At 50.1% G+C, this 18,521-nt stretch overlaps 2 protein-coding genes across 4 annotated transcripts in view; one reads left to right on the top strand and one right to left on the bottom strand.

Annotated features, from left to right (window-relative positions):
- LOC125136858 (cytochrome P450 1A1) overlaps nucleotides 1-18,521 on the bottom strand; it is a 52,890-nt gene that overhangs the window by 21,144 nt on the left and 13,225 nt on the right. For all 3 annotated transcript variants that reach the window (XM_047797713.1, XM_047797714.1, XM_047797717.1), the window contains exon 2: nucleotides 11,240-11,342. In XM_047797713.1, the coding sequence (XP_047653669.1) occupies nucleotides 11,240-11,342 (103 nt within the window). The remainder of the gene's footprint in view (nucleotides 1-11,239; nucleotides 11,343-18,521) is intronic.
- LOC125136859 (cytochrome P450 1A2-like) lies at nucleotides 1,805-8,364 on the top strand. The gene is made up of 7 exons (XM_047797719.1): nucleotides 1,805-1,882; nucleotides 3,036-3,875; nucleotides 4,719-4,839; nucleotides 5,300-5,389; nucleotides 5,654-5,777; nucleotides 6,658-6,744; nucleotides 7,704-8,364. The coding sequence occupies exons 2-7, from the start codon at nucleotides 3,045-3,047 to the stop codon at nucleotides 7,999-8,001; spliced, it is 1,551 nt and encodes a 516-aa protein (XP_047653675.1). The 5' UTR covers nucleotides 1,805-1,882; nucleotides 3,036-3,044; the 3' UTR covers nucleotides 8,002-8,364.

Genomic DNA, 18,521 nt, shown 5'->3' with positions numbered 1-18,521 from the left:
CATCATGGGACTCCCTCCTTACCAAGCAGCAGCTCCACCTCAAAAGTCCCTTTCAGGAGTTCCCGTCGTGGCACAGTGGTTAACGAATCCGACTAGGAACCATGAGGTTGCAGGTTCGGTCCCTGCCCTTGCTCAGGGGGTTAACGATCCGGCGTTGCCGTGAGCTGTGGTGTAGGTTGCAGACGCGGCTCGGATCCCGAGTTGCTGTGGCTCTGGCGTAGGCCGGCGGCTACAGCTCCGATTGGACCCCTAGCCTGGGAACCTCCATATGCCGCGGGAGCGGCCCAAGAAATAGCAACAACAACAACAAAAAAGACAAAAAGACAAAAAAAAAAGTCCCTTTCATACAATGGACAGCCCCGGACATTCCCACAGGGTCTCAGCTCACCTCTGTCGTGTCTATTCTCCCCTTCGTCTCCATATAGATACACAGATTTACTTTTTTTTTTTTTTTGAGTGATGCACCTGCAGCATATGGAATTTCCCAAGCTGGGGGCCAAATTGGTGCTCCAGCTGCTGTCCTACCCCACAATTTGCAGCAATGCCAGATCCTAACCCACTGAATGAGACCAGGGATGGAACTCACATTCTCTTAGACACTAGCTGCTTTCTTAACCTGCTGAGCCAGAATGGGAACTCCTAGTGTACATTTTTAAACAAAACCGTTGAAAAGTAAGTTGCAGAAATAATGACACTTCATCGCCTAAACACTGGAGCAATTCTCTCCTAAAAACATTAATCTCCTAAGAATATTTCTTTAAATATTTGCCCACGAAACCATGATAACAGGCTCATACATAAGAGAATTAACATAAACCCCATAATATCATCTAATCCTCAGTCCATGTTTGCATATCTTCAGTTGTCCCAAAAATGTCTTTTGTAGCTTAAAAGAAAATGCTTTTTTTTTAATCCAAAGTCCAATCAAGTTTCACATATTGCATTGGGTTGTTATGTCTTTTTGGTCTCTTTCCTTTAGGAAAGGTTCTTGTCTTCTTTTTGTTATTTTATTTTATTTTTTTGCCACACGTGTGGCATCCAGACATCCCCAGCCAGGGATTGAACCTGCACCACAGAGGTGACCTGAGCCACAGCAGTGAAAATGCTGGATCCTTAACTCACTGAGCCACCAGGGAACTCCTTTTTTTCTTTTTTAATGACATTGACCATTTTGAAGATTCTAAGCCAGTTGCCATGAAGAATAGCCCACAGTGTGGATTTTCTTCATGAAATTTTACCATCTCTTAGCAAGGGGTGGGGGGGCTCTCTTCAAAATATAGGATCCTCATCATCTCTTGCTTTCAGATTAAGGACCAGGGCTGAAATTCAGAGGTGGCCAGAACATACTTACTCCTTACCTGGTTTCATAGGTTGTTGGAGGAGTATTACAGGGCATCCTTCTGGAGAGGAGCAGTGACATACCACCACCACCCCACCACACACTCCACCCCCACCCCCACCACCCCACTGACCTGCCTGGACTGAATGTCCAGGCAGGGTCCTTCCTCCGGGGTACAGTGGGAAAATAGGCTGGACCAGCCCAGAGGATTTTATTCCCAGCACCCTATCCTGTCTTGAGATAAATAACCACCCCCTTCCTGACTCTGGACCCCAGAAAGGAGCTGGAAGATACTCCCCAAGGACATAGCACCTACCTTCGGAAGAGCTGCCTTTGGGCCCTGGGAAGTAGGTGGAGCTGAGGGATCATGGCCCAAGGCCAAGGACAGATCTTTTCAATGTATTTTGGTGTCTTTGATATCAGGTGACCAGGAGAGCAGGGCCAATCTGATAGGGGTGATGTTTATAAAAGGTCCTTTACCAGGAACCAGAAGTTGTGTATCAGCTCCTACAATCCTGCTGATCTCAAGCTCTGCCTCTACAGGTACCTTTCTTGGGCCCATTTCTAAGTTCCTAAGATCCCCCATCATGTATCCTGGGAACCAGTGGAGATCGAGGGATGGAGGGACCTAGGTTAGGTGTAGGAGGCCTGAGTTCTAGTTCTTGCTGCCCAGCTCCTGACTTCAGTTTCCCCATTTTTAAAATTTTTTAGTTTTTAATTTTTTTATTGTTTTATCTTTTTGCCTTTTCTAGGGCCGCTTCCCATGGCATATGGAGATTCCTAGGCTAGGGGTCTAATCAGAACTGTAGCCGCCAGCCTACACCAGAGCCACAGCAACGCGGGATCTGAGCCGCATCTGCGACCTACACCACAGCTCACAGCAACACCAGATCCTTAACCCACCGAGCAAGGCCAGGGATCTAACCGGCAACCTCATGGTTCCTAGTCGGATTCTTTAACCACTGTGCCACAACGGGAACTCCCCCCATTTTTTTAAAATGAGAAGCTTGGTTGGACTAGGCCACCTCTAAGGATGCCTTGCATGATTGAAGTAGAGAGTGGATAGGACTCCCCATCAGGCAAGAGGGCAGCCCTGGCCTGACTGCAACCCAGCCTCAGCCTTCAAGGCTATGAGGGGATGAGGACTTGCCCTTGGAGGAGGTTTTCTTCTTAGTTTTGATGAAGAATGCCCTGGGGGAGGGAGCTTCCCAAGCCATTTGCATCAGCCCTGGGACCTTGGTCCCATCAGTGTTGCTTGGGGAGGAGCAGCTCCCTGTTCCAAGGGTATGAGGAGGTATCAGCAGTAAGCTAGCCCTGGTGGGGTCCCTTTGGCACAATGCCCAGCATACACCCTGCACTGGGGGCTTGCAAGTGTGCTTCTCTGTTTTGAAGTGGTCACTTCAGCCTCAGAATAGGAAAGTGAGGTTATGGGCAAAGGGGAGGGCCAGGGCTAGGAGTTCAGACACTCAAGTCGGGAATCTCAAGGCTCCTTTCCAGCCCCTATTCTGTGAGGCACTCTGTGGGTGAGCTCCTGGGATGCAGGAACCACATGACTTAGTGGGTGCAACTTTCTGATGTCTAGCTGGCGGCAGAAAACATGTGCAAGTGCTTATTGACTTAAGTGAGCAAATGAATGAATGAATGAATGGCTCCATCCTATCCCTAAGTCTGGCTCTTCCTTCCTCTTTCCCTGTAGTTGGTACAGATGATATTATTCCAGCCCAGTCTCTTCTCAGCCACAGAGCTGCTCCTGGCCTCTGCCATCTTCTGCCTTGTATTCTGGGTGGTCAGGACTTGGCAGCCTCAGGTCCCCAAAGGCCTGAAGAGTCCACCAGGGCCCTGGGGCTGGCCCCTGCTCGGGCACGTGCTGACCTTGGGCAAGAGCCCACACCTGGCCCTGGCGAGGCTGAGCCAGCGCTATGGAGACGTGCTGCAGATCCGCATTGGCTGCACCCCTGTGCTCGTGCTCAGCGGCCTGGACACCATCCGGCAGGCCCTGGTGCGGCAGGGCGACGATTTCAAGGGACGGCCCGACCTCTACAGCTTCACTCTGATCACTGATGGCCAGAGCATGACCTTCAACCCAGACTCTGGTCCAGTGTGGGCCGCCCGTCGGCGCCTGGCCCAGAAGGCTCTTAACACCTTCTCCATTGCCTCAGACCCAGCTTCCTCCTCCTCCTGCTACCTGGAGGATCATGTGAGCAAGGAGGCCCAGTGCCTCCTTGGCAAGTTCCAGGAGCTGATGGCAGGGCATGGGCACTTCGATCCCTATGACCACATTGTGGTGTCGGTGGGCCGTGTCATCGGTGCCATGTGCTTTGGGAAGGGCTTCCCGCAGAGCAGTGAGGAGATGTTCAGCATCGTGAAGAACAGTCATGAATTCGTGGAGACCGCCTCATCCGGGAACCCCGTGGACTTCTTCCCCATCCTTAGATATCTGCCCAGCCCTGCTCTGCAAAGATTCAAGAGTTTCAATCAAAGGCTCCTGAAATTCCTGAGGAAACTGGTCCAGGAGCGCTATCGGGACTTTGACAAGGTGAGCCCAGGGTGCAGGTGGTGCAAGAGCACCCTAGAGCTTGGGTATGGCCCCTCTCACCCAGCTCCAGGGCACCCACACAGCTGGTATGAGGCTGGGCCTAGGAAGACTCTGGGGACATCTCAGACAAGCTGTGTGACCTGGAGCCAATCCCTCTCCCTCTCTGGCTTCGGTTTCCTCATGCCCACAGCCTCGCTCTCAGGGCCGCTCAAAGCCCCAGAGAGATGAGGCTGTGAATGGGCGGGGTGGGGGGGGAGTGAATGAGTGAGAAGGCTTTTATTCTACAGGAACCTGAACCCCAGCAGTGACTAATTCCCAGCTCAAGTGACACTTTGCTTCCCTGTACTCACATCAACCTCCCTTTGAAACTGGACCCCTGGGGTTTTTGGGAGGAAGGGTCAACAGGGCATGAAATGATACTTTGTTTTTCTGTTTGTTTGTTTGTCTTTTTGCTATTTCTTGGGCCGCTCCCTTGGCTTATGGAGGTTCCCAGGCTGGGGGTCGAATCGGAGCTGTAGCCACCAGCCTACGCCAGAGCCACAGCAACGCGGGATCTGAGCTGCGTCTGCAACCTACACCGCAGCTCAAGGCAACGCCGGATCGTTAACCCACTGAGCAAGGCCAGGGACCGAACCTGCAACCTCATGGTTCCCAGTCAGATTTGTCAACCACTGTGCCATGACGGGAAATCCGAAATGATACTTTAAGTCCTACCTAGGGCTGGTCATCTCCTATCATGAGCTCAGTCCACTGCTCAGGGGCCAGGAGGTAATGCCAGATGGGGGCAAGATCCAGCCTTCCACCCCTGAAATTTAGGGTGCCCCTAAACTTGTGCCCCCTCAGAACTGTATCCAGGACATCACAAGCGCCCTATTCAAGCACAGCGAGGAGAATTCCAGCACCAGCGGTGGCCTCATCTCCCAGGAGAAGACCATCAACCTTGTCAATGACATCTTTGGGGCCGGTAGGAGCCAGACCCCTGCCCCTCCATCCCTTAGTTCACCTGCTGTTCATCCACTGCCTTGCCTAGCCCCCAGGGCCATCAGATAACTTGCCAACCACTTGCCAATGGTACAGGACACAGAGACCTGGCCCAGGCTTAAGTGTTTGAGCCCAGGCTGTCCCACCACTGAAAGCTCAACCCAGTCCCTCTTCTACTCAGAGCCTTAGTTTCCTCATCGAAACAATAAAGGCTTCTCTGGTCTGTTAAGTCTAGGTCCTTGTAATTCTAGTAGCTAATCATGAAACCTGTGATTCAAGTTTACATTGAGGAGACCAGGTCTCTGCTCTCAGAAAATTCAGGGTAGGGGGCTTGGGGGAAAAGGAGGAAGACAATGCTTGGTACACATATGGTGAGTGCTTAGTAAATGCTGGCTTCTTGTTCCTGTCTTCCTTCCTTCCTCACCTTGCCCCATGCTGCCCAGGATTTGAAACAATTACCACAGCCATCTCCTGGAGCCTTTTATACCTTGTGACATATCCTGAGATACAGAAGAAGATCCAGAAGGAGCTGGGTATGCAGTGTCCCCCAACACTCTTGTCCTTGGGGTCCCAAGTCATCTGTTCAATCTACATATGGCTGTTACATGCCTACTAAGTGCCAGACCTGGGCATACAATGGTGCCTACCTTTGCCTAGAAGATATTGGGGTGGTGGAGGGTCAATGGGTCTCAGACCTGTAACGTAGTACCACATATAGTGACACCTGGCATGAGGATGCAGATGCCATAGGCAATCAGGACAGCCCTGAAGCCTTGCCTGTCCTCTGCATTCTGCAGACACAGTGATTGGCAGGGAGCGGCGGCCCCAGCTCTCCGACAGACCCCAGCTGCCTTATATGGAGGCCTTCATCCTGGAGCTCTTCCGATACACCTCCTTCGTTCCCTTCACCATCCCTCACAGGTGAGGCCCACCTATCCTGCCCTCCCACCCCTAAAATCTTTGCCATGTTTCCTCCTCCCAGTTTCTCAGCCCTGGCCCTGGTTGGACCTCAGCATCTCCTTCCTGGCCACAGCACCGTATTCCTCATAGACTCTCAGCCTCTACTCTGCCCCCATCCAGTCCAAACCTGATCAAACTACCAGGCTTTCAGGAGAAAACCACACTCCTGACCTCAGCTCTCATTCATTTCTGCTCATATCCCCTCCCTACAAATACTCTCAGCCCAGCCAGGCTGCCTCATCATCCCTCACAAGCATGAACCAGCCAGCTTCTAATTTTGCTTATGCTAGACCTTCGGCTTGGAAGGCCTTTACCCCTCTTCTCTGGCTCCCAGAATCCTATCCTGTTGCAAACTTCCCTTTCCACAGAAACCTTTTTTGACTCATCCAGCCGCACAGCTTCATTCTCTGATGTCCTGTAGGATTTACTGTCATTCGTCTTTTATTAAGTCCTGGGATTTTAACAATGTCAAGAGAGTTTGTGAACATTGACTTCTGTGCGAGTGTTGGTCTAGTTATTCCCAGAGGAAGAGCCCTGACTCCTCAGCCAGGCTGGGAACTGGCCCAGACTGTCTGCTTCTTGGTTCCAGAGAATGGCCAAGGACACAGCTGGGCACAAACAAAAGTTTGGTAAACATCTGTTGAAGTTGAAGGACAGGCACTGAGAAAGAGGAAGAATCATTTCCACACTTTCCTGCTCCTGACCATCCCCCTGGTGTAGGGTGCGGGAAACCGTGGTGGGCAGGCCATTGGGGTGGGGTGGAGGTAGGAGCAAGAAGCTCCCAGAGACCCAGCCCAGCTTTCCAGCCCCTGAGCCTGACAAAGCCCTCTTCCCTCCTTAGCACAACAAGGGACACGACACTGAATGGCTTCTACATCCCCAAGGAACGGCATGTCCTCGTAAACCAGTGGCAGGTTAATCATGACCCGTGAGTACACATCCCCCACTGAAAAATGTGTGAAGGCCAGCAGTCAGGAAGGCTCTTTGTCCTCTCGGAACTGGCCATATAATAAAGGAATGGTGCCTTGATGGTTCTGCAGCCTATGCTAAGGGACAAAATTTAGGCCCATGTTTCTCAAATGTTAGTGCACTGATCAGGGAATTGGCTTTAGATTATGGGGCCCTGTCCCCCCAGATTCTACTTTGGTAGGTAAGGTGGTATCCCGCAGGAAACTCTGATGCGAATCACTTAAGGACCTCTTTGGAAAAAAAAAATAAAAATCCCACTGTAGTCTTTAGGTAGGAGGATCATATAATTTACCATTCAAACGGGGGTACCTCTGAGTGTGAAAAGCGATGCTATCCATAATTACACAAAACAGGAGTTCCCATTGTGGTGCAGCAGAAACGAATCTGACTAGGAACCATGAGGTTGCAGGTTTAATCCCTGGCCTCACTCAGTGGGTTGAGGATCTGGTGTTGCCATGAGGTCACAGACGTGGCTCAAATCTGGTGTTTCTGTGGCTGTGGCCTAGGCCTGCAGCTGTAGCTCTGATTCAACCCCTAGCCTAGGAATCTCCATGTGCTGCAGGTGCGGCCCTAAAAAAGAAAAAAAAATTACTACAAAACGATAAGCATAAACCAGGATGGACTCTTGATTCCTCTTGTATATTGAGCAGGATAAAGACATCCATCCCTTCTTTTAATTTCTTTTAAAGTTTTATTTCTCTAAAATAAGAAATTAACATTAAAAAGCACTATTTTCAGGGCTGGTCATTTTGGAGAGAGCTATGTAGAGCAAATAAGCATCAAATACAGTTTGGTCCCTTTCCCCACCCTCCTTTCATTGTTCTACATCTATTCTAACACAGAAGTCCCCCCACCCAGGCCTTTTCCCCCAGGGCCTCCCCAGCCCAGAGATCTCACCTCCTCTGTTTCCTCTCGCAGGAAGCTGTGGGGGGACCCATTCGAGTTCCGGCCAGAGAGATTCCTCACTGCCGATGGCACTGCCATCCACAAGACCATGAGTGAGAAAGTTATTCTCTTCGGCATGGGCAAGCGCCGGTGCATAGGGGAGGTCATGGCCAAGTGGGAGGTCTTCCTCTTCCTGGCCATCTTGCTGCAGCAGCTAGAGTTCAGCGTGCCTCCAGGCGTGAAAGTGGACCTAACCCCCACCTACGGGCTGACCATGAAGCATGCCCACTGCAAGCATTTCCAGGCACGTCTGCGTTTCCCCATCAAGTGAAGTTACCAGAGTTCTGAGGCAGAGGGAAGGGTGCAGGTTGCTCAGGAACCTTCCTTTCATCCTTTCTTTTATTTTACTAACACCGTTATAGAGATGTAATTCATTTACCATGTAATTCACCTCCTTAACATACACAATGCAATGGCTTTTAGTATATTCACAGGGTTATGCTACCACACCACAATCAATTTTAGAAGCATCTCATCACCCAAAAAAGGAACCCATACCTATGGATGGAGTCACTCCCCATTTCCCCCAACCCACCTTCCCTGCCCCACTAGTCCTAGGCAACTATTAATCTACTTTCTGTTTGTATAGATTTGCCTACTCTGGATGTTTAATATAAATGCAATTATACACTAAGTGGTCTTTTTTTTTTTTTGTCTTTTTGCCTTTTTCTAGGGCTGCACCCATGGCATATGGAAGTTCCCAGGCTAGAGGTGTATTTGGAGCTGTAGCCACTGGCCTACGTCTGTGACCTACACCACAGCTCACAGCAACACTGGATCCTTAACCCACTGAGCAAGGCTGGGGATCAAACTCGCAACCTCATGGTTCCCAGTTGGATTCGTTAACCACTGAGCCATGACAGGAACTCTGACCTCTAAGCAGTCTTTTATGACTGGCTTCTTCACCTAACATGACATTTTCAAGGTTCATCCACGTTATAGCATGTGTCAGCAAGTCCTGGGACCAGGCCCAGGTCAGTTTCCTCCGTCATGGATGGGTACATCTTTCACTGATCTTTCATCTCTCCTTTACTGTATGATCCAAATCTTGGAACATGTGAAGGGAACATGGAGGAAGGGACCCAGCCTTGTGGGCCAAACCTAGGTGGGTGAAGGGGGATCCCTTGTGTGCAGTCCTCAAAAGGAAGAAGACATCTGACTTCTCACAATGTTCTGATTTGTTCATCCACAGCTAGGGAAAGGTGAACTCCCCAGAAGTGCTTGGATTACCTACAAAAGGCCCAGGTTCCATCAAAGAGGGCTATCAAAAGAATGAAAAGATAAGCCACAGAATGGGAGAAAATATTTGCAACTCATATATCTGATAAATGATTAATATCCAAAATATACAAGGAACTCCTACAACTCAACAATGACAACAAAAAACAAACAAGCCAGTTACAAAATAGGCAAAAGAGTGGTGATCATTTTGTAACTCATAGAAATAGTAGGAGTTCCCGTTGTGGTTCAGCAGTAATGAACTCCACTAGTAACCATGAGGATGCGGGTTCGATCCCTGGCCTCACTCAGTGGGTCAAAGATCTGGCATTGCTATGAGCTGTGGTGTAGGTCATAGACACAGATCTGTTCTGGCGTTGCTGTGGCTGTGGTGTAGGCCAGCAGCTGCAAATTTGATTTGACCCCTAGCCTGACAACTTCCATATGCCACAAGTGTGGCCTTAAAAAGCAAAAAAAAAAAGGACATTAACATGCATTGGTGAGGACATGGAAAAATCATAAGCCAGGTACATCACAAGTAGGAATATAAAATGATAGAGTCCCTGTGGAAAATAGTTTGGCAGGTCCTCAAAAAGTCAAGCATACAATTACCACATGATTCAACAAGTCCCCTCCTAGGTATCTACACAAAAGAACTGAAAATAAGTGTTCGAAAAAAAACTTGCATGGCAATGTTTATAGCAACACTATACTTAATAGTTAAAAGGTAGAAACAACCCAAGTGTCCAACAATAGACATATGGATAAACAAAATGTGGCATAGACATGCAATGGAGTATTATTCAGCCATAAAAAAGGAATGGCATTCTGATGCATTCTACAACATGGATAAACATTGAAAACATGATGCTAAGTGAAATAAGCCAGGTATAAAGGGACAAATACTATATGATTCACTTACATGAGGTATCTAGAATAGGCAAATTCACAGAGAAAGAAAGTATAATAGAGGTTACTTAGGGGCTGGGGGTGGGGAAGGAAGAATAGAGAGTTATTGTTTCATGAGCATAGAGTTTCTGTGTGGGATGATGAAAAAGTTCTAGAAATAGAAATGAATAGTAGTGATAGTTACACAGCATTGTTAACATACTTAATGCCACTGAATCATACACATAAAATTATAAATTTTATTATGTATATTTTAACCACAGTTTTTAAAGGCAAATAACACAATAAAATGTTATTGTGTGCAATAAAAATGAGCAAGCATCAAAGCCACGAAAAGAGATGAAGTAACTTTTTTTTTTTTTTTTTTGGTTTTCAGGGCCACACCCGCAGCATATGGAGGTTCCCAGGCTAGGGGTCGAATCGGAGTTGTAGCTGCCGGCCAACACCACAGCCACAGCCACAGCAACGCAGGATCCAAGAAGAGTCTGCAACCTACACCATAGCTCATGGCAACGCCAGACCCTTAACCCACAGAGCAAGGCCAGGGATCGAACCTGGGTCCTCATGGATGCAAGTCAGATTCGTCAACTGCTGAGCCACAACGGGAACTCCATGATGGAGGAACATTGCTAAGTGAAAGAAGCCAATCTGAAAAGGTTACCTATTTCATGATTCCAGCAATATGACATCCTGGGAAAGGCAAAACAATGGGAACAGTAGAAAGATCAGTGGTTGGAGTTCCCGTCATGGCTCAGCAGTTAACAAAAACCCAACTAGCATCCATGAGGATGCAGGTTTGATATCTGGCCTCACTCAGTGGGTTAAGGATCCTGCATTGCTGCGGCTATAGTGTAGGCCTGCAGCTGTAGCTTTGATTCGACCCCTAGCCTGGGAACTTCCACATGCTGCAAGTGTGGCCCTAAAAAATAAAAAAAAATAAAAAAGAAAGAAAGAACAATGGTTTCCAGAAGTTCAGGGGTGAGGGAGTAGGTGGGAGGAGGGGGGATGAGCAGGTGGAGCAAGGGGATTTTTAGGGCTATGAAACTATTGTGTATGATACTGTAGCAGTGGATACATGTCATTATATATTTGTCAGAAACTACAGAATGTGCTACCCTAATGTAAACTGTGGACTTTAGTTAATAAAAATGTTTCAATACTGGCTCATTAATTGTAGAATAAGTACCTACCAATGCAAGATGTTACTAACAGGGGAAACTGGGAGCAGGGAGAGGTACATAAAAACTCTTGCTACTTCATGCTCATTTCTCCATAGCCTAAACCTGCTCCCCCCGAAAAGTCTATCAATTAAAAAAACCAAAAAGGCAAGTCATCCAATAAAATATTGCCAAAACATTAGGGAAAGAAGGCCCAGGACTTACCCTTTGTTCACAATAGCCTTGGGGGTGGAGCACTTCCATGGTGGCAGAGGCCCCCTTTTCAGCTCAGACACACGCTCTCTAATTTGACCTCCAGTGTTTCCACCTGCAAAACAGAGGCAGGGAGTTGAATTACTTGATCTCACGAGAGCCCTCGGCTCTAAGTGCATAATACCCTGGCTTCAGTCTTCACAAAATGAAAGAGCTATTTGTTATGTTTCTTTGTTTTCTCTTTTTTGGCCACCATGAGGCATATGGAGTTCCCAGGCCAGGGATCAGGTCTAAGCCACGTTTGCAGTTGCGACCTACACCACAGCTATGGCAACACTGGATCCTTAATGCACTGTGCCGGGCATGGGAGCGAACCTACGTCCCAGCACTCCAGAGATGCTGCAGATCCTGTTGTGCCACAGCGGGAACTACTATTCATTATGTTTTACATGCATGAGCAAGGCTCCTCGCCATGGGGGAAAAAAATGGATACAGAGAAACAGTGCTTAAGGATACTGAGATTTGGGCTTCGTCCCCTCTCACACACACCTGAACTGACCACCTGTCTCCTTAATGTCCCTCCTGTCTCCTTAATGTCCAAGGCTCTTTCCAGGGACATATCTTTATGCTTGGGGGGGATTAACTGGCTGGGGGTTGGGGATGAAGGAAGGAAAATGATTGAGGAATTCTCAAGGAGTGTCCTAGAAGGAGGTGAGAGAGAATGACACAGAAAGAACGGCTATGCCCGCACATCTATCCTGACCCCCTGGCAGCCACAGCTCTGATTCAACCCCTAGCACAGGAATTTCCATATGCCGAGGGTGTGGTCCTAAAAAAGAAAGAAAGAAAGGAAGGAAGGAAGGAAGGAAGGAAGGAAGGAAGGAAGGAAGGAACTAAAACAAAACAAAACACAACACAACACCCAAGAATAAAATCTGGAGTTCCCGTTGTGTCTCAGTGGGTTAAGAAACCAACTAGTATCCATGAAGACACGGGTTTGATACTTGGCCTTGCTCAGTGGGTTAAGGATCCAGTGTTGCCATGAGCTATGGTGTAAGTCACAACATGGCTCGGATTCCACATTGCTGTGGCTGTGGTATAGGCTGGCAGCTGTAGCTTCAATTCAACCCCTAGCCTGGGAACTTCCATAGACTGCGGGTATGGCCCTAAAAAAGAAGAAAATCAGCTGGATTCTGTGCTAAAACCCAGAAGGAGGAAGCACCTCACCTGAGCCCCACCTGTCTGGGTCCAGGCTTGGCCTCAAACCCAAACTGAACTCCTTAAGGAACTTCCATCTGAGAGGAAACAGCTCAGCTGGCAGACGAAGGAGGCACAGCCCTGCCTTGGGGACCCTGTCTGAGGGGGAAGGCAGTTCCATCCTGGGAACCTGTGACTGAGCAAAATGTGACCCTGTCCTGAACGTCACAAGCTGAGGGAGGAGACACAGCCCCATCTGGGGGCTCCAGTCTGAGGGAGAGACGAGTCTACCCTGAGAGCCCTGGTCTGAGGAGGGAGGTGCAGCCCATCCTGGGGACCTCAGGAAACATGGCCGGGTCTGAGGAAGGAGATGGGCCCTTGTTCTGGGAGCTCCAGTCTGTCAGAGACATGGCACATCCTTCAGAAAACTCCACTGATGCACCCTGCAAAGCCCCCCAGTGAGCCCCAGACATTGCCATACTTTCTCAATCCAAGACTCAGCCAGGTCCCAGCCTGGTCCCACTGGACCTGGAGAGTTTCAGGTCCAGTGGTCACCCAAGGTCATTGCCCTGCCTGGCTCCCTGTGGTCAGGAGTTGGCCTGAGCTTCTCACGCACACCTGGCCAATCTTTAACTCACTTGCGCTGGTTTAGGGCTCCCCTCTGGCCAGAGCCAAAGCAGGAGAAATTGGACATGGAGACTTTGCCCCCCACAGCAGGCTGGTGGCAGACTGGAACCGTCCTGTCCTGCCCTTTCCTGGACAGGCCCTGGACACACCACCCAGGCTGTTCTCTCAACTCCCCAGGAGGTAGACACCATTATACCTCCTTTAGAGATAAGAAACACAAGGCTGAGAAGCTGGGAACTGGCTGGGGAGGGCAGGGCACTGGGGAGGAGCAATCTGGTGAAGATAAAATGGTGTGTGGATTTCCCGTTGTGGCTCAGTGGTTAACGAATTCGACTAAGAACATGAGGTTGTGGGTTTGATCCCTGGCCTTGCTCAGCGGGTTATGGATCTGGCATTCCCGTGAGCTATGGTGTGGGTCACAGATGCAGCTCAGATCTAGCGTTGCTGTGGCTGTGGCGCAGGCCAGCAGCAACAGCTCTGATTCAACCGCTAGCCTGGGAACCTCCATATGCCACGGGAGCGGCCTAGAAAAGGCAAAAAGACAAAAAATAATAATAAAATAAAATAAAATGGCATGAAAGACTCTGGGCTGGGAATCCCACCTTGACCTCACAGGGAGAATGAGGTGACTTCCCGAAGTCTCCCAGCCTGTCTGTCCAGGTCAGACTCTCAACTCCTTTTTTCTAAGCCTCTACCACTAACCTGCTCTCTCCTTTGTATAACTCATTTCAGGCTCTTGAGAGAGGAGTTTGATTAAACCAGGCCATGTTGCTCAGTGCTGGGTCCCCTTGAGCAGTATCCAAACAGTCATAGCACACTGGCCACCATGGCCCAGGAGAGGCAGTGACCCAGGGGACAGCCAGCAGAGCCGCACAAGAGACGCCACCTGTCATTCTCCTGGCTGCCCACCCTGCCCCCTACTCTTAGTGCCCAGCAATCTTGCCCTCATCCTCAGTCCTCCCTAAGATGCCAAATGGCTGGGTTTCTCAACAACTTAGAGAAAAAAAAACACCACTCCTGTTTTTTCCTTTCTTTTTTTCTTTGTCTTTTTAGGACCACACCCAAAGCATATGAAGTTCCCATGCGAGGGGGTGAATCAGAGCTACAGCCGCTGGCCTACACTACAGCCATGCAGGATCCAAGCATCTACAAACGGCAACACCTAGGCCATAGCCACGCAGGAACCGAAGCAACACCTATCCTCCTATACCAAAGCTCACAACAACACTGAGACACAATGGGAGCTCTATCCTCACTTTTGTTTTGGCTTAGTTCACTCCTTCTCTGAAGGCGGCTGTGACACTGGGGCAGGTGACCCTGCCTGACTTCTTTTTTCCTCAGGGTTACCCCCCACCCACCCCCACCCCCTTGGTCCCTATGCAAATGAATCTAGTCATTAGGGACGCCCAGGTCTGTCCAGGTAAGTCTCAGTCCAAAGGCAACTTGCTCCCCAAGGAAGGATTTTCCAAATGACAAAGGAATCTGAGGAGGGAGCAGACTATCTGAAAGAAGGGTGATGTTGGAGTTGCCATTGTGGTGCAGCAGAAACAAATCCACAAGGAACCATGAGGCTGTGGGCTCAATCCCTGGCCTTGCTCAGTGGGTTAAGGATCTGGCTTTGTGGTGACCTGTGGTGTAGGTCGCAGACACGGCTCGGATCTCGAATTGCTATGGCTGCGGTGCAGGCGAGCAGCTATAGCCCTGATTCGACCCCTAGCTGGGAACCTCCATATGCTAAAAAGCACACTCACCCCCCCCCCAAAAAAAGAAAGAAAGTTTATGCAGTTCAAAGAGTCAGCCCTCCACCTTGTCCTCTCATTGGCTCCTATCCCTGAGAGGGGACTGCCACGAGAGGTCATCACACCCTGAGCTGAGCTCCCCAGCCCTCAAGGATACCCTCCCTCAAAATTAGCCCCCCAAGACCCTACACTCCACCTACCCCTCTATCCTGACGTGACACCAGGGTCGCAGAATTCCCCTGGAACCGGGGTCATCTCTCTAATTCAAGGTTGGGCAACTGTTGTGGCAGCTCTATGGTTGTGCAGGGGAGGGGGCACTTGTGGGTGGGGAGACTGAGGGAGGTGGCTTCTGGTCTCCACTGAGGCCACCTGTGCTCTCCCTGCCAACCCTGCGTGCCAGCAGGTGCTTCTAGTTTTAGAAGGCTGGCATGGTGATACCTGCTATTCTTCCCCAGGCCACTCCTCACCTCTACACCCCATTACCCTGGGCCGGTAATTAATGGTAAGAGTCTAATTCTCAGCAGGGCCTGGGAAAGGGAAAGGGGATGAGGCAGGAGGCTGGCTCACAAAGACAGGTCTAAAGCCCAGCTTGCCCGCTAATCCTGGGCCAGTTGCACAAAATTCCTGAGTCTAGATTTTTTCATCTTGTAACTGGGGATGATAATCCTACCCCCCAGGGTTGCTGGGGGCCTAATGAGATGAAGTATGCAAAGTGGCACATATTAGATCAATGCTACACACACGCACACACACCAGGAATGCCAGGAAAGGTGGTCCGGGGCAGGACTGAACGCAGGACACATGCATGGCATGCCCAGCTGTGCAGATACCACGCCCACACGTGTGAGCCAGCATTCCTGGGACCTCGCACCCCCTCACTGGGGTCTTGCCAGGACCTGGGCTCAGCCCACTTCCTTCCACTGCTCCCCCCACCCAGCAGCTGGGGAGGGCTGGGGGGGTGCTGGCGTGCCAGGGAACAATGGGCCCCCAACCCCTTCCGGCCCATTGCGTGAGAAGGAGCTGCCGGAAGGAAACTCACCTCCCAGTGGATCGGGGCACCGCCCCCCTGATGACTGCCCCAGGGAAGCCTGGAGATCCCCCATGCTGCTCAAGGGGGGGCCTGTACACTCCAGGCCTCTCACTTGGTACAGTCAGTCCTTGCACCTGGCCTGGCCTCCCCCACACCCTTTCAGAGGCATCCCTGACCCCCTCCCCAGGGGCTGGGCTGGGTCCACCTGCAAGAGTCCAGGGCCCTGTCCTCATTCATCTCTGTGTCCTTGGTGTGGTCTGGCTGGAGCAGTGACCAAGTGAGTGAGTGAGTGAGTGCAGGAAGCCAGTCCAAGGATGGTCAGAACCCAGGGCCTGGGCCAGGAAAGATGAGAGAGAGAAGGATCCAGCTCCAGGCTCAGCCAGAAATCCTGCGTTGCAGACAGGGAGGAGGTCAGGGCCCCAGAAATCCCTCCAGAGGGCACAGGGCACACAGCTGAGGGCCTAGGATGTTCTCCCCGCCCCCAAATTCCTTCCAGCACTCAGGGTTTCATTTATATAGCAGAGTCTTCACCTATGCCCCCAACTTTCTTTCTCAGGCAACAATCACCTTCACACCTGGTGGGTCCAGAGCCTCCACCATCAGACTAGTAGCCTTCTGATGTGGGGGGAGAAGGGCTCTTCTTCCATTGTGCCTGTCTTCCACACCCAGCAGGGTGACTCAGAGGGTTCACACCTGGTGAGCTGCTGACCAGAGCTTCTGGACAAGATGCACCCTGTCTGGGCCTCAGTTTCCCCACCTGGCAGCCTGTGTACAGAGTAGACTGGGTGGCCATCTCTGGTGTAGCTGGGCTCTCCTGGCAGAGCTGGGTCTGATCTGCATCTTGCTCCACTACTTCTTTTTTTGCACCATGACCCCCAAAGTTCTGAGCAGGGTCTCCCCCTGTCCAGGTCCAGGTCTCCAGATTCTCAGGTGTGAGCATTGCCAGCAAGCGGGAGGAACAGACACACGCTCCACAAACTTGCCTGATGACACTACTTGGCCACATCCACCCCCACCTCGGAGGACATGCTAACCTGGGGCCTGAGTGATTCCTCGGTTCCCACGGCAAGAAGGACTCTCAGGCATGCAAGCAAGCAGCTCCCATGGCCCGAGGGCACAAGAGATGGTAGGCACACCTGCAAACACACACCTGGCTGCAAGCATGCACATACCTGGCTGGCGTGCCGACCCTCCTGAACGCACACCTGGCAAACTCAGGCACATATATGCACCTGACCAGGCTCATGCTTGCCCATGTGCACGCACCCACAGAGAGTGGGTGCCCGCCTAACAGGCCCCCCAGAACTAGTTTTTGGTTTTCTATGGGATTTGTTTGTTTTTGCTTTTTAGGGCTGCACCCATGGCATATGGAGGTTCCCAGGCTAGGGGTCGAATCAGAGCTACAGTTGCCAGCATACGCCACAGCCACAACAACGCGGAATCCGAGCTGAGTCTGAAATCTACACCACAGCTCACAGCAATGCCAGATCCTTAACCCACTGAGCGAGGCCAGGGATTGAACCTACAACCTTATGATTCCTAGTAGGATTCATTTCCGCTGCGCCACAACGGGAACTCCCCCACCCCACCCCAGAACTACCTTTGATGTGCATGCACATCCACAGCCCACTCCCCACCAGCTCACTGGTACTCTTAGCTGGGCCACCCCAAGAATGCTCTCTTCTTGCGGACACCACACAATGACTATGCCCACTTGAAGTTTCAGAGGACACTAAGGATGTGGCAGGGGTTTGTGGATGAATCCCAAGCAGGGCCCAGGGGTAACAATGAGGTCTAGTGCCGTATAGCAGATGATACAGCAGTGAGTTTTTGTTCCCAGCAATGCTACCATTTCATTCATTCATTTGTTCATTCATTCATTCACATAAGTTTTTTTTTAGTAAAAGTTCACTAAAATTTTTTTTACATTTCAAATCAACGGGGAAAATATATGTTATGAATTAAAGTTCCCTGGTAGCCTAGTGGTTAAGGACCTGGTGTGGTCATTGCTACAGCTCCAGTCACTGCTATGGTGTAGGTTCAGTCCCTGGCCCAGGAACTTCTGCATGCCATAGGTACATCCAAAGGAAAAAAAAAAAAAGATATGTTATTGAATAAATCATGTTGAAAATAACTGGATACGTACCTCCCAACACCAAAATAAATTTAAATGGATCAAAAACATTTGGAGGAGTTGCCTTCAAGGCTCGGTGATTAACGAACCGGACTAGCATCCATGAAGACGCAGCTTTGATCCCTGGTCTCATTCAGTGGGTTAAGGATCCAGCGTTGCCGTGAACTGTGGTGTAGGTCACAGATGCAGCTCTGATCCTGTGTTGCTGTGGCTGTGGCATAGGCCAGCGGCTACAGCTCCGATTGGACCCCTGCCTGAGAACCTCCATATGCCACAGGAGCAGCACTAAAAAGACAAAAAAAAAAAAAAAGAAAGAAAGAAAGAAAAAAGAAAAAGTTTGGCCTTACCCACAGCATGTGGAAGTTCCTGGGCCAGGGATAGAACCTGAACCACAGCAGTAACTAAAGCCACAAAAGTAACCTGAACCACAGCAGTGACAATGCTGGGTCTGGGTCCTTAACCTGCTGAGCCACAAAGGAACTCCCGAATGGATCAGATATGAAATGTTGTTATTACCAAACCATAAAAGGCCAGAAGAAAACATAGAATTGATTTTTTAAAAAATAA

This window comes from Phacochoerus africanus, chromosome 9 (assembly GCF_016906955.1).
Source record: "Phacochoerus africanus isolate WHEZ1 chromosome 9, ROS_Pafr_v1, whole genome shotgun sequence".
In the NCBI taxonomy this organism is placed as follows: Eukaryota; Metazoa; Chordata; class Mammalia; order Artiodactyla; family Suidae; genus Phacochoerus; species Phacochoerus africanus.
Note: the sequence above shows the minus strand (reverse complement) of the source record. Positions and strands in the feature narration are given on the sequence as shown.